Genomic DNA, 15,568 nt, shown 5'->3' with positions numbered 1-15,568 from the left:
GAACTTTTAAATTTTGTTAGCAATAAATACCTTTTTTGCCTTAAGTTAAAAAAAAAAAGAGTATTCAACATCAATTTCTTTTACCACTACTGTTTTTGTCTCCTCAAATCTACTCACGATGACCTTAAATAGTGGTACAGACTACATTTTATAATACTATTACCAGATTAGAACACGGAGATAAAGTTTGAGAACTGACAGCTCCTGATAATCTCCCAGCCTCAAGAGAACAAGGACATCTATTTTGCCACATCTGGTCTTTCGAACCCTACACCACACAGTAAAATCCCTGGCATACAGTAGGTGATCAATAAATGTTTACTTTATAAAGTGTAACTTTCCCCGCCTCACATTAGCACTAACTACCAGACTTTTAAATATTAGAACAAAAATAACCAGTGACAGTATCATTTCATACTGGGGTAAGTGTTTACAAGAGAAACAAAGAATTTATCAAACAAATTAATGTTTATAACCAAATGTAAGGGGTACATTTAGGTTAGTAAAATATTTCAAGCACTATACAAATTAACTGGCATGTTAATTACAGTAATTCTTATCTACTGAAATGGGCCTAACCTTTAGCCAGCATTTCTTTTTCTGCCTAGCTGGGAGTCTCTGAATGGACTACAAAGCAATAAAGTTACAAAGGTAGCACAAGGGGTACTGGACTAGGACCCAGACCTTAGTCCAAGCTCTTCTAATAATTAGATATATAATCTTGGGCACGTTACTTTTTCAACTCTTTTAAGTCCCAGTTAATCTATTCATAAAAAGAAAAGAGTTGAAGTACTAATCACTAGAAACCCTTCCAATCTCAATTTTTTAAAAATGATTCTTATCCACAAAGATTCTACATTCAGATTTTTTCACTGCATCAAACTGGGTATCTTGAATGTTATAGTTTGCTATATTACTTGATAAGGAAAAGTCAGCATATTTTCTAAGAATATATAAAGATTAGTAGTAACATATTCTTTTTACCATCTTATATTAGGGACAACAAGAGAACACAAGAAATGTGAGAATCTGATAATCAGGCCTGCTCTGCCAGGTAGGCTGACAGGAACCATACTGGATTTTACAATATAGACCACTGATACATAAATGCATATATATGTATGTCTTTACATAGCACAGATAAATACTTATGTTGATATACATAAAGGTGTGTGAATTTTAAAAATTGTTCCTAATTGTAAAATCAATACTTATGTTAAGAAATTCCAAACAGGGGCGCCTGGGTGGCTCAGTGGGTTAAAGCCTCTGCCTTCAGCTCAGCAGGGAGCCTGCCTCTCTGCCTACTTGAGATCTGTCAAATAAATAAAATCTTAAAAAAAAAAGAAAAGAAATTCCAAACAGTACATTAGGCCACATGTGAAGAGCAAATTAAAAAACGTTCCATCCCTCCATTAAGTAGCCACTGTCCACGTTTTTCTTGTGTATACGTCAATAAATTATCTAAGCATATTCAAATATGCGTATGTGCGTGTGTGTATAAATCTTAACTTACTGTTGCCACTTCTTGAATGATGGGGAAAGTATCTCATGCACTGGCTTCATAAACACGTTAAATACATCGAAAGTTGTAGCACAGCTGTATGGTACGAAGCGGTAAGCGCTTCCGAAGTGTGCAGTGAATTGCTTGGAGGCATGTGCAGCAGTTGCTCTGAAAGAGCGCTGAGCAAGGAGCCAGACAAGCTGGGTTCTAATCTTAGTTGAGTAGCCTCAGGCAAGCCATGAAATCTTCCCGTACCTCAGTTTCCGCTTTTGTAAAATTAAGACGATTCAACTAAGATCCCTTCCAACTCTAAAATGTTATAGTTCTAAGATGGCCGTCTGTAACTGTGTTCTCTTGAACTGGTTTTAAGAAATCCTTAGTAAAAAAAGGGAAGAAAGATACACCATAGCAACCTCCAGTCTTACAAGAGTACATTTCTATGCGTCACTGACTATCAAGGTATGGTGTGACAAACCTAGGGACATAATTATACTTGAAAGCAAAGTAGTAGATTATTAAAATCGGATAGGTTTTCACAAAGCTTTGATTGACTTTTTTTTTTTTTGGAGGTGGAGGGGGCTGTTGCTGAAACGCTTAGTTTCAGCAATAACCAACCCCCTCCTCCCAAAAACAAGTGTATTATGGAGTTAAAATAATGAAACTGAAAGACTGAATTTTGTTTTACTCACAGAATATGCTCGGGAGGTGACTAGGGCAGCAAAGATTGGAAAGAATTACTAGCTAATTTCCTCTTCCGGAAGCTCTTTGGCTCCTATTCTTTCTGCTTCACAAGCCCTTGCCAGGCACACTCCACCCAGCTCAATACCTGCCACACGCATCAGATGGGGGGGGGCGGGCTCTTTGATCATTTAAAAAAAAAAGTTCTTTGACTGCATTTACCTTAGGGGTCAAAGGGTTTAAGAAGGCACCCGGCCACCTGAAGCCACCCACCCACCCACGCCTTCCTTCGGCGCTCCCAGGAACCTGGGCGAGCAGCCGCTGCTGGGCCACCCGCGCCGCACACGGGCGGCCTTCCCGCCCTCCCCCGCAGCGCGGGGCCCGCGGGGAGGGGGGGTTGAGGAGGAGGAAGCCCGTACAGGCAGTACCCACCGCGCTAGGAGAGCCAGCCCGGATCGCCCGCGGCGCCCTGCGCGGTCCGGAGGGGAGGGTCCTGGAGGAGGGGCGGCCCGAGCCCCAATCTGGAAATGCCAACTCCGCTCTGCGGCCGGGCCCCAGCCTAGAAGGAAACGGAAGTCCCTTCGTCTCCCGCTGGCGCACCCACCAGCCCGCCCATCGCCCGGAGGAACCCCGAGTCCATGGCAGGGCCTCAAACAGACACCCGCCACTGTCGCTCGATCTCACGGCCCCGGCCTCGCCACGGGTACACCCCCCTACGCCCCCCCCGCAGACTCCTTTTTACCGCCCCCGCCCGGGGGCCAGCCTCCCGCCCTGCAAGGCCCCTCCTTCTTCCCCTCCGCCATTTTCGAACTTACCCTTCGGGCCCTGGCGTCCTTGAGTAGTGCTGAGCCCTCCCGGGGCGCAGCCAAGGTCCCGCCACTTCCCTGGGCCGGAAGGGGGCAGCCAGGACAATTGAAGCCCTTGTCCCCCCCCCCCAACTCCCCCCCCCCACAGCTGGAAGCCACAGCATGACCTGGCGGATGCGCCTGCGCAGTGTGTACTTCGCAGTCCCCGCCCCCCCGCTCAAGCGTTTCCTCTTTACCCTTGAGGTGTTTTTTTCCCACGGCTTTTACCTGCTGGACTCTGGTGTTGACCAGTCGGGGACTAGAGATAAAATTACGAATGAAAAGAGCGAACAAGTTGCGTTCTCACTGTAGACCAGGCAATGTGGTAGGCATATAACGTGTTCTTTGTTGTAATTTTGACAACTCTGTAAGATAGGCACTCTCTTATTAATCCCATTTTACAGAGGAAATGGAGGCCTAGAAAGGATAAGCCCCTCCACTAGCATGCAACTAATAAATGAGGGAACTGAGATTAGAATATGGACTGTAGCCTAGCTGGGAAGGATAAAAGGAAAGAGATTTCATTTCGGACAGCAAGGAGATTGAGAGATAAAGGGAAATGAGTAGGATGAAGGCAGAAGGCAGGGAAAACTGGAAATCTGGTACATAAAATGCTGAGCATATCCTGGATTTATTTCAGGTATGCTATGCTGTAAGATTGTCAAACAGACAAATGGATTTTGTGTCACAAACTTGGGAGCTCCCTTATATGCTGGCATAGTGACATGAGAGGTTCTGAATGAGTGTTTCATTTAAAGAGGAAGAGGGACGCCTGGGTGGCTCAGTTGGTTGGACGACTGCCTTTGGCTCAGGTCATGATCCTGGAGTCACGGGATCGAGTCCCGCATCGGACTCCCAGCTCCATGGGGAGTCTGCTTCTCTCATTTAAAGAGGAAGATTATAAGTATCACCTCCATCCTCAAATGATGTTGCTCTTCTTGAAAAGGGAACTTGGAGGGAGGAGCGGAAAGACTCTTTGGTTGTTAGGCTTTTGCTAAATATTACCCTCTCCGGTCCTCTTTTACTGTCATAGCTCTGAGAATCTCACATCTGACTTACTGTGGTAATACTAATTGCAATCAAATACTTATCTCACTTAATTCTCAGAGCAGTCTTATGAAATATGTAACTACCATCATTTCCATTTTACAGAGGAAGACATTGAGGTTTAGAGAATTTAGGTGGCTTGCCCAAAGTCACACTGTGAGTAGGTGTGGGAGCTGGAACACTGATTCAAACCTAGATCTTCTGATTACAGGTGTGTCTGACCACTACCTGGTCTCCTGGACTGGCCTCTCTATCCCTAGGACTGGTCCCTAGCATTACAGCCTGTACAAGGCCATGTAAGTTAAACCCTTCAACACTACTTCCCAGATAATGTTAAAACACCTTAGCTCTATGTTCACTCTCCCCTGGACACCCTACTGTCAAGTGAAAGAAAACCATCCTCAAAGTAGGTTAGCAAATGCTTTATTCATTTTCTTACTGGGGACTATAGCCTGGGAAAACAGTCTTTCAGATGGCTCTGAAGAACTGCTCCAAAGCTCATTAGCTACCGGGGATTATATATACAAAAGGGGAAAAGGGTATGCCTGCTTGCAAGCAGCTGTCCAAATACTTGCACATCAAAAGGTATAATTTGTTACGGTTGTAAAAATTAAGGCTTAAAAGAAATTAAGCTTTATTGATTTCCACACAGACACAAGAAAGACCCTTAGGTCATCTTAATACTTTATGTTTCTATCATATCTGTTTAAAAATATTGCTTGCATGTCTCTGCTTAATTGGTTTTCCAGTTCTTTCTGTTTTTGATTCTTCCTTGAGGTCACTTGAGACAGTCACAGAACGCTGTCATCAGTCATCGACTGTAGTTTTAGTGCACACTATCTTCTAACAAAATAGAGCTATGAACTGTGCCCCTGCCCACCTCCAGCTTTTCTGCCTTCCATTCATTTACTGAAATGGCTCAAGGGTAGAAAGACTGCCCTTACTCAAAGCCTCTGATTCCTTTAGCTGAGGGTCATCTCTTCTTCCTATTCTGAGCTCTCTTGGCACTTGAATTTTTGTTTTTGGTTTTGTTAGCACCTTTTCAAAGTTTTAATTAAATGTGTATAACATAGGGGCATCTGGTTGGCTCAGTCAGTGGAGCATGTGACCCTTGATCTTGGGTTGTGAATTCCAGCCCCATGTTGGGCATAGAGATGACTTAAGAAAAAGTATATAACGTAAAATTTACCATTTTAACCATTATTAAGTATACATATCAGTGGCATTGAGTACCTCGAGAAATTTTTATCTCACTTGGCACTTGAATTTGTGCCCTTGTTATGGAACGCAGTGCTTTCTGTGATGTAATATACCTATTTGTGTACATGTCTTATCTCATCTATACCTGAAGTTCATTTATGGTAAGATCTATGTCTAACTCATTTTTGTAATTCCTCCAAAGCTCTTGGAGTCATCTTTAATCCACCCCCCACTCTTCTATCCCACATCCAATTCATCAGCAAATCCTATCCATCTCAATTTTCAAAATATATCCAGAATCCCACCAATTCACATTGACACCATTATGACCCTGGTCTGTCTGTCTCTTGCACTTTAGCTTCCTCGCTTGTCTTGCAGCTTACATCCGTGCTCCTCTCCAGTCTATTCACACAGCAGCCAGAGCTATGCTAGTAAGTCAGCTCATTGTCATTTTCATTTATCAGCTCAAAGCCCTCAGTGGCTCTCCATTTTACTCAGGGTAAAAGCCACAGGTGTATAATGGCCTACAAAGACTATTGTAGCCAGCCACCAAGATGATCTCTACTGATCTTTACCTCTTGCTCTTCATGCCCTTGGCTAGTTGTCTTCTACAGAGAAGTAGGGCTGACCTGTGTAAACTAATAGAATATTGTGGAAGTGATGGCAGATGATTTAAAAGCCTAGGTCATAAAAAGCATTGTGGTCTCTGCCTCACTCTGTCTTGGATTTGTTGCTCTGTGGGAAGCCAGCTGTTATGTCATAAGGATTCTCAAACAGCATGTAGAGAGGCCCACATGGGAAAAACCTGAGTCCTCCCCTTCTTCACCTCTACTCCTCCCCCACCACCAACAGACACCAACTTGTCAACCACATGAGTGAGCCACCTTGGAAGTGGATTCTTGAGGCCCAGACTTCTGATGACTGCAACTTCTTGAAACCCAAAGCCAAAACCACCAGCCAAACCATTCTTAATTCCTGTGTATTGCTGTTTTAAATAGCTAAATTTCACTTGTTTTTATTTTTTTCCATAATCTCCATGCCTAACGTGGCTCAAACTCATGACCTCGAGATCAACAGTCCTGTCTTCCACTGACTAAGCCAGTCAGGTACCCCTTAAATAGCTAAATTTTAGGCAATTTGTTATTCAACAATAAATTACTAATACAAAGGCTCTACACAGTCAGGGTCCTTTGTCCCTTTATGTCTTCATCTCCTAGTCTTTCCCTGATTTCTTTAGCTTTCCTGCCTCAGGGCCTTTGCACTTGCTATTCACTCTGTATGGAACACTTCCCCCAGATTTTTCCATGGCTTGTCCTTCAAGTCTTTGCTTAATTGGCACCCTCTCAAAAAAGAAAATTGTCACCTTCTCAATAAGGTCTACCATGACCACCATATCTAAAATTACAACTTCTCTCATAGCGTTCTCAATCTCCCCCGCTCTACTCCCCCCCACCATGGCATCTATCACTTTGGAACATATATGGAAATAAACATGTATGGTTATTTTTTTTAAATATTTTATTTATTTATTTGAGAGAGAGAGAAAAAATGAGTGGTGGGGAGGGGCAGAGGGATAGGGAGAAGCAGACTTCCTGCTGAACAGGGAGCCCTAAGTGGGGCCCTGTCCCAGGACCTGGAAATCATGAACCTGAGCTGATGGCAGACATTTAACTGACAGAGCCACCCAGGCACTCCAGTTATTTTCTTTATTGTGTTTATTTGATGTATGTCTCCTACCAACCCCTACTAGACTCTAAGCTCCAAGAGGACAGGAATTTTTCTCTTCTTCACTGATCTAGCCCAAGTACTTAGAATAGTGTCTGGCACAGTGTAGCTACTCAGAAGTTATTTGTTGAATGAGTGACTAAAAATTTCATAAACACGCCAGACCCTTGGAAAATATTTGTTAGGTGATTTGTCATTTGGGAGATGTGAACAGCAAAGGCAGACATAGCTGAGGCATGGTGTTTAGGTTTTATACGAAGGGACACAGGAGGTGTGAAGTTAGAAAAATACAATGTTTGGAGGGGTTACTCATGTCTGTACAAGGATGTTTTGTTGTAATTGTTTTTGGTCGAGGAGAAGGAATATTTAGAGAGGAAAAGTACAAAGGTATATTAGCTTGGACCATCTGAATTGCCAGTGTTAGACCATTGCCAGATACTCCAAGCAGCAATTTAATGGCAAAAGGGAAATAGATAGCATAAAGATGCAGCAGAAATGAGAAAGACATAGAATCAAGAATGAGTAGTAGCATTAACCTTGAATGGGAAAAAGGATACATCCTTAGAGGCTAAAAGTGATGAGATGTAGGTAAGTAGAGAAGAATCTAGAGGGTGATCATCACACCTCAATGGCAGCTGGATTCTGTGGAAAATAACATATGTAGTTATCTGCTGGGAAGAACAGCCAAAGTTTAGGCACTATAGTGCTTTTTGGAAATGCAGTTTTTTTTTTAAATATTTTATTTATTTACTTGACAGAGAGAGATCACAGGTAGGCAGAGAGGCAGGCAGAGAGAGAGAGAGAGAGAGAGGAAAGCAGGCTCTCTGCTCAGCAGAGAGCCCCATGCGGGACTCGATCCCAGGACGCTGGGATCATGACCTGAGCCGAAGGCAGCGGCTTAACCCACTGAGCCACCCAGGCGCCCCTGGAAATGCAGTTTTAAATGAAAGTCCAACTAAATAGAGAGCAGAATTGTTTACAGTGAAGGAAGGTGGGGTGAGCCCTGACTTCCAGGCATTGGCCTCAGAGCTATGTACCTTCTGGCAGGAAGGAGTACACACCTGCATAGGATTACTCTTGACTCATCACCAGAGAATAGCCTCCGTGAAGGTCATTCATGCTGAACAGTGTCTATCAGCAGCACTGCCCCTCAGTCTCCTGACTTCTGCTCAGGTGTCTTGATTGCTAACTCTCCCTCCCTCCTTGCTGCCAGAAAGATGGCTACTGTAATTTCCTCTCTTTGAGCAGTCACAAAGATGCCTGCCCTTATCTCGTGCCCACAAAACTAGCATCTCCAGCCAGCCCTCTCTTTTTTTCCTTTGCTTTTATCTTCCAGGACTCAGTCATACAGAAGAGACCTTTTGCTTGTTTGGAGTAGGGACCAAAGAGCTCACTCTCAAGTTAAGCTAATGGAAAATTCTGCCCAGGTTTCTAATCTATTCCTATGGTTGTACACAATGTTTTTATTTTAATAGTTTTTTTTTAAGATTTTATTTATTTATTTGACAGACAGAGATCACAAGTAAGCAGAGAGGCAGGCAGAGAGAGAGGAGGAAGCAGGCTCCCCACTGAGCAAAGAGCCTGATGCGGGGCTCGATCCCAGGAACCTGAGATCATGACCTGAGCTGAAGGCAGAGGCCTAAGTCACTGAGCAACCCAGGCGCCCCTGTACACAATGTTTTTAGTCTGCAAAAGTCCAACAACAGTGTCAAGGTCAGGATATTGTCATGGTGTGTCTGGAGTAGGGTGAAGGTTATAGTTACAGGAGTTGAGGTCCAGGAGAGGCGCTAGCATGTTGGAGGTGTCATCACTCAGGATGACAGTAGGATTTGTGTTTAGGGAGGAAGACTGAACCAAAGGCCACAGATGTCAACAGATGTGAGTAAGTGTCCTGAATATAGATAGATCTAATTGTTAGCACTTACTGAGAGTTTACCATATGCTAGGCACTGTCTTAAGTCTCTCATAATCCTCTCAGTAACCCTATAAGTTAACTGTTCTTTTTATTCTCATCTTGACTCGGAACCCAAAATGGTGCCTGCCATATGGTAGGTGCTCAAGCCAGATCAGGTCACTCCTCCACCTAAACCCCTGCGATGGCATCTCACTTGGTAGAGGCAAGCACAGAGTGCTGTGGGAATCCAGAGGAGAGCTCTAGAAGCGTGGGAGGGAGGAGAAGAGTGAATCAGAGCTGGCTCTACACGGACTTCAGTCTTGAAGGACAACCAAGATTTAGCTAGCTGAGGAGGTGGGAGAAGGGCATTCTAAGACAGTCAGCAGACGTGCTGACTCATGGAGGTGGAACAAAACAACATGTAGCTGGAGAATGGCAGTTAGTGGAGAATGGCCAGAGTGTAGCCGCTAACATGTATTGAGTATTTTTATGTTCACATTGTATTCAGATCATCAGTTAGATGATCACATTTAATCATCGTGCAGCTCCTGGAACGTGATATTATTTTCCCCATTTCATAGGTAAGAAAACTGAAAGAGAGGTTAGGTTGCCCAAGGTCTCAAAACTAGCAAGCCAGAGGTGTGGGTGGGTGGTGATGGCAGGGATGCATGGAACCTGACAAGAGAGCTGTGGCTCTGGTAGTCAGGGCCCAGATAAAATCCTTGTATATTAGTCTCCTCGAGCTGCCATAGCAAAATACCACAGACCATGTGGCTTACACAACAGAAATTTATTTTCTCACAGTCTTGGAGGCTTAAAGTCTGAGTTCAAGGTGTTGGCAGGTTCAACATCTGAGGTCTGTCCTCTAGGCTTGCAGATGGCCGTCTTCTCTCTGTGTCTTCCCTCTTGGTGTGTCTGCCTCCTAATCTCTTCTCAATGAAGACATCTGTCATATTGGATTAGGGCACACCCTAATCACCTCGTTTTTTTTAAACTTAATTGCCGCTTCAAAAGCCTTATCTCCAAATGCAGTCACATTCTGAAGTACTGGGGGTTAGGACTTCAACATGAATTTTGGGGAGAATGCAGTCCAGTCTCTAACACCTGGCAGGGCACGTTATATCATTTGGCCTTTATCGTGTAAGTCAGTGGTTCCCAAACCTGAGGGTGAGCCAGAATCACTTGAACACCGATTTTTTTTTTTTTTTAACAGACACAGCGAGAGAGGTAACACAGGCCAGAAGTAGAGCCTGATGCAGGCTTCAATTCCAGGACCCTGGGATCATGACCTGAGCTGAAGGCAGACATTTAACAACTGGACCACCTAGGTGCCACCACTTGAACAGCTTTTTGACAGTACTAATTTTTGGATACTCCCCACTCCTGTGATTCGGAGTCAGTAAAGCTAAGCCATGTTTGGTGGAAATGTAAAGCTTCGCCACAGGCTCCAGCTGATTCTGGTGCTGTGTCTATCTGGGCTATGTTTTAGGGAAATCAACTCCAGCCTGATTAGAGACAGAAATGTGAAAGGCAGAACTTTGACATTTTTTCAAATTTTATTGTTATTATTTTTTTTTAATTGGGAGAAAGAGATAGAGGGAATGCTCAAGTGGAGGGAGGGACAGAGAAGAGCTCTGATGAGAAGATCATGATGTGATCCCAAACCAAGTCTGATGGTTAACCAAGTCACCCAGGTGCCCCAAAACTTTGACATTTTTTTAAGAAAATTCAAGAGAGGGTACCTGGGTGGCTCAGTCAGTTAAGCGTGTATCTTCAGCTCAGGTCATGATCCCAGGGTCCTGGATCAAGCCCCACATTGTTGTCAGGATCCTTGCCTGCTTCTCCCTTGGTGGCTCTTCCTTGCTCCTGCTTTCTCTCTCAAATGGACTCTGAAAAACAATCTGAGGGTTTTGAAGTGGCGGGTGGGTGGGAGGTCGGGGTACCAGGTGGTGGGTATTACAGAGGGCACGGATTGCATGGAGCACTGGGTGTGGTGCAAAAATAATGAATACTGTTATGCTGAAAATTAAAAAAACATTAAAAAAATATATATAATGTTTAAAAACTAAAATACAAGAAAGTATAATTTCATCATAGGGTAGGAAATGATTTTTAGACCAGTGGTTTTCATGCTGTTTGCTTTCATATCCCTCAAAGAATTTTGAAAAATTATGGATTCAGTTTTACATGTTAATGTGACATAAAAATGTTTTCATTTTAAGTTAAGATACTTACAAAGGATGGGGGCACCTGGGTGGCTCAGTGGGTTAAGCCTCTGCCTTTGGCTCAGGTCATGATCCCAGGGTCCTGGGATTGAGCCCCACATCGGGCTCTCTGCTCTGCAGGGAGCCTGCTTCCTCCTCTCTCTCTGCCTGCCTCTCTGCCTACTTGTGATCTCTGTCAGATAAATAAAGAAAAAATCTTAAAAAAAAAAAGATACTTACAAAGGATGTAATTTCCAAGATATTATAAATGGTGACATAAAAGCCAAATCTATCATTATTTTAAATGAATTCTAAGTACCATAGTGGTTTGATACCCGTCATCCATATGAAAGTTAAAGGGATAAGATCTTCTTTAATGGCCAGAAAATTGTTATCTATTTTTGTCTTTATTTCATTTTTCCTTTCCACTTCTCCCATAGAATTTTATCTTAGGTGATATATTTTTATGCTTAGATTTTTATTTTTATTTTTATGCTTTAATTTTTACTTTATTGATCACTCTATCATATTTCTTTTTTTTAAAAAAAGATTTTATTTATTTATTTGACAGAGAGAGATCATAAGTAGGCCGAGAGGCAGGCAGAGAGAGAGGGCGACGCAGGCTCCCTGCTGAGCAGAGAGCCCGATGCGGGGCTCAATCCTAGGACCCCAAGATCATGACCTGGGCTGAAGGCAGAGGTCCAACCCATTGAACCACCCAGGCGCCCTATCACTCCATCATATTTCTTTGCACAAAAATGTGAATATAAAACAATTTTTTAGCAAATGTCCTATAAACATTTTTAGCTATTAAAAAATTTCTCTGGATTGAGTTATTTGTAACTGTTATTATTGGCATAAAATTGCTCAAAACATAAATTTTTTATATATTTTGATAAATTAATGGAAAACATAAAAGTCAAATTTTATTGGAAATCACCCTTGAATGAGATGGACTTTTTTTTGTTCCTTCCAGTGTACATATGGGTGAATGAATACAACCTGTTGCTAGAATGAGAGTTCAGTTTCAATTCTGTTTTTGTTTTTATGGTACACTGAGAAAATTGTTCAAACATGTAAGCATCTGAAAATATAATAGTATTGTAATAGCATTGTAATTTAATTTTTGAGCTCTTTCTGAGTTGTTTGCCAAAAATCACATAATGATCTATCAGAAATGTCTTTTTATGATCTCTTGTCTGGCTACTTGATTAGATTTTCCTTCAAATTTGTTGAAAGCAAAGGATTGGAAACCATGTGACTTGTAAAAGGATTTGTTACTCATTCACTAGAGTTATTCAATTTCTCACCTTCTTAGGAACTATACCAAAAAGGCTTTTTAGATGACTAGTAACTGTACCTCTTTACCTTTTCATTGAGTGTAACTTATTTAATCTGATATACTCAGAAAGGGTTGGAAAAATTAAAATATTAATTTGAATGAATATTTGCCAATTTAGTATTTTAAAATGAATATTTCTGTTTCTTCTTGAGCTTTAAATATTTTTTCATCAAAAGCTTTTGATGGGGGCGCCTGGGTGGCTCAGTGTGTTAAGCCGCTGCCTTCGGCTCAGGTCATGATCCCAGGGTCCTGGGATCAAGTCCCGCATCGGGCTTTCTGCTCAGCGGGGAGCCTGCTTCCTCCTCTCTCTCTCTGCCTGCCTCTCTGCCTACTTGTAATCTCTCTCTGTCAAATAAATAAATAAAATCTTTAAAAAAAAAGCTTTTGATGTTACTGATCAGAGTTTATTCAATTTACAGAAAATGCCTACTATATAATCTAACTGGAAGTCAGTCCTCTTCATCATAAAAAAAAGTTCAAATGAGACTTTTTTTGTTTTAAAAAGTCTTTTTTTTCAATTCAAATAAAAATATATTAATGCCTTCCTTGTAACAACTATCTCAATTCTGCATTCTCATTCTAAGATAGATGAGGCTGAGCCTTGCCATGAATTTGTTGCCTAGATGAAATAAGGCACTGCCATCCTCAGTATTTCTTACCACAGTTCTCATTGCTTTGTTCTCATGGACCTGTGTCTCAGAAGCAGAAAAAGACACAAGACTTTGACTAGAGGAAGCTTCCTCAAGATCTACTTGTTTTAAACAAGTAAAGAAATTGATAGAATTGTACACAAATGTCCATATCCTTGACACCTAGATTCTACAATTGGCATTTTGCTGTGTTCACTTTAATACCGCTTTTTCTATCTACCCATTGCTCTATCCATTGTTGGGGTAGAAAACCTACCTTTGCCTTATGGTCCTTCTAAGTGGACTTAGAATCAAATTGTCATGAGACAGATTGCCAGGAGAAAACCAAATTTAACAGACGTATGTGTAGTAAATCTACAGACCTGGAAATTCCAAAGACAGCGAGGCAACATGAAGCTTATGTGAACTCACGAGAGGTCTGAGGATACAAAGAGAAGGCCATTAGCAGGAAGGTGAAGGGAGATGTTTAGAAAAGCAAGGTTGTTCTATTATGCAGTTAAGTTCCTTACATAAAGGGGAGTCTTTGTTAATAGCATTCTTCCTGGGGCACCTGGGTGGGTCAGTTGGTTGGGCCTCTGCCTTCAGCTCAGGTGCCAGGATCAGCCGCAAAGGGCTCCCCGCTGGCGGGGAGCCTCCTTCTCTCTCTCTGCCCCTACTTGTGCACTCTCTCTCACTCGTGCTCTTGCTCTATAGATAAATGAAATTTTAATTTTTTTAAAAAAGATTGATTTGGGGACGCCTGGATGGCTCAGTGGGTTAAGGCTTCTGCCTTTGGCTCAGGTCATGATCCCGGGGTCCTGGGATCGAGCCCTGCATCGGGCTCTCTGCTCAGCGGGGAGCCTGCTTCTTCCTCTCTCTCTGCCTGCCTCTCTGCCTGCTTGTGATCTCTGTCTGTCAAATAAATAAATAAAATCTTTAAAAAAAAGATTGATTTTATTTGTTTGACGGTGAGATACAATGAGAAGGGAACACAAGCAGGGAGAGTGTGAGAGGGAGATGCAGGCTTCCCACTGAGCAAGGAGCCTGATGCTGGGCTTGATCCCAGTGACCTGAGCTGAAGGCAGATGTGCAATGGCTGAGCCACCCAGGAGCCCATAAATGGAATCTTTAAAAAAAAAAAAAAAAAGTTCTCTTCCTGGTACAGGCTCTGCTTTCCAATGTAAATTTAGGCCGTTTGTGGGGACCTAGAGAGCTTTTCCTGCATCTCCTTTTGATTACTTTTTTTTAAATTAATTTATTTATTTTCAGAAAAACAGTATTCATTATTTTTTCACCATACCCAGTGTTCCATGCAATCCGTGCCCTGTATAATACCCACCATCTGGTACCCCAACCTCCCACCCCCCTGCCACCTCAAACCCCTCAGATCAAAATAATCTTTATGCCAAAGTGGCCCATCTTGGGGCAGCCTGACCTGGACCCCTGTACCTTCCATTAACCCATGTTGTGTTTTTACGCATTTTAAAGTAAGTTTAAAGACATTAGTACACTTCACTCCTGAAAACTTCAACATGCATATTATTTGCTCTTGTGTTTTTTTGTTTGAGGTAGGCAATCTTCATTCCCACCACAGAAGCAACCACTGTTCTGACTGTTCTCACTAATAATTCAATTTCCCTGTTCTGTAATTTCATATAAGTATAGTATGCACACTTTTTTTAAAAGATTTTATTTATTTATTTGACAGAGGTCACAAGTAGGCAGAGAGGCAGGCATGATACATGATACATGATGCATGATACATGATAAAGTAAATGTGACAAAATGCTCATGTAGCTATCACCCGAGTTCACTGCATAATTTTTTAAACTTTATGTTTAAATTTCTTTTCGTAATGCAGTGTTAGGAAAAAAGCAGTAATGAAATGCTGTCTTACACCCATCATTGGCAGAAACAAGAACTGATAGTGTTGTGTGAAGATGTGGTAAAATGTGTTGGAAGTAGAAACTGGTATGACCACCTTGGAGAGTAATATAACAATATCGAATAAAGCTAAAAATGCTCCTATTTCATGACTTAGAAATTCCACTTCTAGTATATAACCTCCAGTTTCATGTGCCCAGCCAGATATGTGCAAAATGTTCTTTGCAGCATGGTTCCTCCCCCTAATTTTTTATTTTGAAATAGTTTAAGATATTAAATTGTAAGAATCATATAACGAATACCTATATACCCTTTATAAATTGTTAGCATGTTGCCACATTTGCTTTATCTATGTGTAAATATACTTTATTTTTTCCCTGAATCTGTTGAGAGTAAATTGCATGGATTCCCTGAATACTTCAGCATGTATTTCCTTGTTTTTTTTTTTAAATAAAGACCTTTAAAAATATGAAATGCTTCACGAATTTGCACGTCATTCTTGTGCAGAGGCCAAGCTCAATCTTCTCTGTATCGTTCCAATTTTAGTATACGTGCTGCTGAAGTGAGCACAGCACGTGTTTCCTAAAGCAAAAGCATTCTTCTACATAGCCACAATACA

At 42.0% G+C, this 15,568-nt stretch overlaps 1 protein-coding gene and 1 non-coding gene across 6 annotated transcripts in view; both read right to left on the bottom strand.

Moving 5' to 3' along the window:
- The window catches only part of XIAP (X-linked inhibitor of apoptosis), a 59,743-nt gene extending 56,560 nt beyond the window's left edge, over positions 1-3,183 (bottom strand). For 2 of the 5 annotated variants that reach the window (XM_032329633.1, XM_032329634.1), the window contains exons 1-2: positions 2,995-3,180; positions 2,612-2,738 (exon numbers count right to left, since the gene is read on the bottom strand). In XM_032329633.1, the coding sequence (XP_032185524.1) occupies positions 2,612-2,738; positions 2,995-3,149 (282 nt within the window). In that variant the 5' untranslated portion in view covers positions 3,150-3,180. Of the gene's footprint in view, positions 1-2,611; positions 2,739-2,994 lie in introns of those variants that run through there. The other 3 variants (XR_004282412.1, XM_032329635.1, XM_032329636.1) reach the window with 3 other exon arrangements.
- A 12,228-nt stretch (positions 3,184-15,411) lies between these two features.
- LOC116583763 lies at positions 15,412-15,519 on the bottom strand. The gene has a single exon (XR_004282875.1). It is a non-coding gene; the product is annotated as a U6 spliceosomal RNA (small nuclear RNA).
- Positions 15,520-15,568: the final 49 nt, after the last annotated feature.

Source organism: Mustela erminea, chromosome X (assembly GCF_009829155.1).
Source record: "Mustela erminea isolate mMusErm1 chromosome X, mMusErm1.Pri, whole genome shotgun sequence".
Lineage (NCBI taxonomy): Eukaryota > Metazoa > Chordata > Mammalia > Carnivora > Mustelidae > Mustela > Mustela erminea.
The sequence above is the reverse complement of the archived record's forward strand: the minus strand, read 5'-3'. Positions and strand labels throughout refer to the sequence as shown.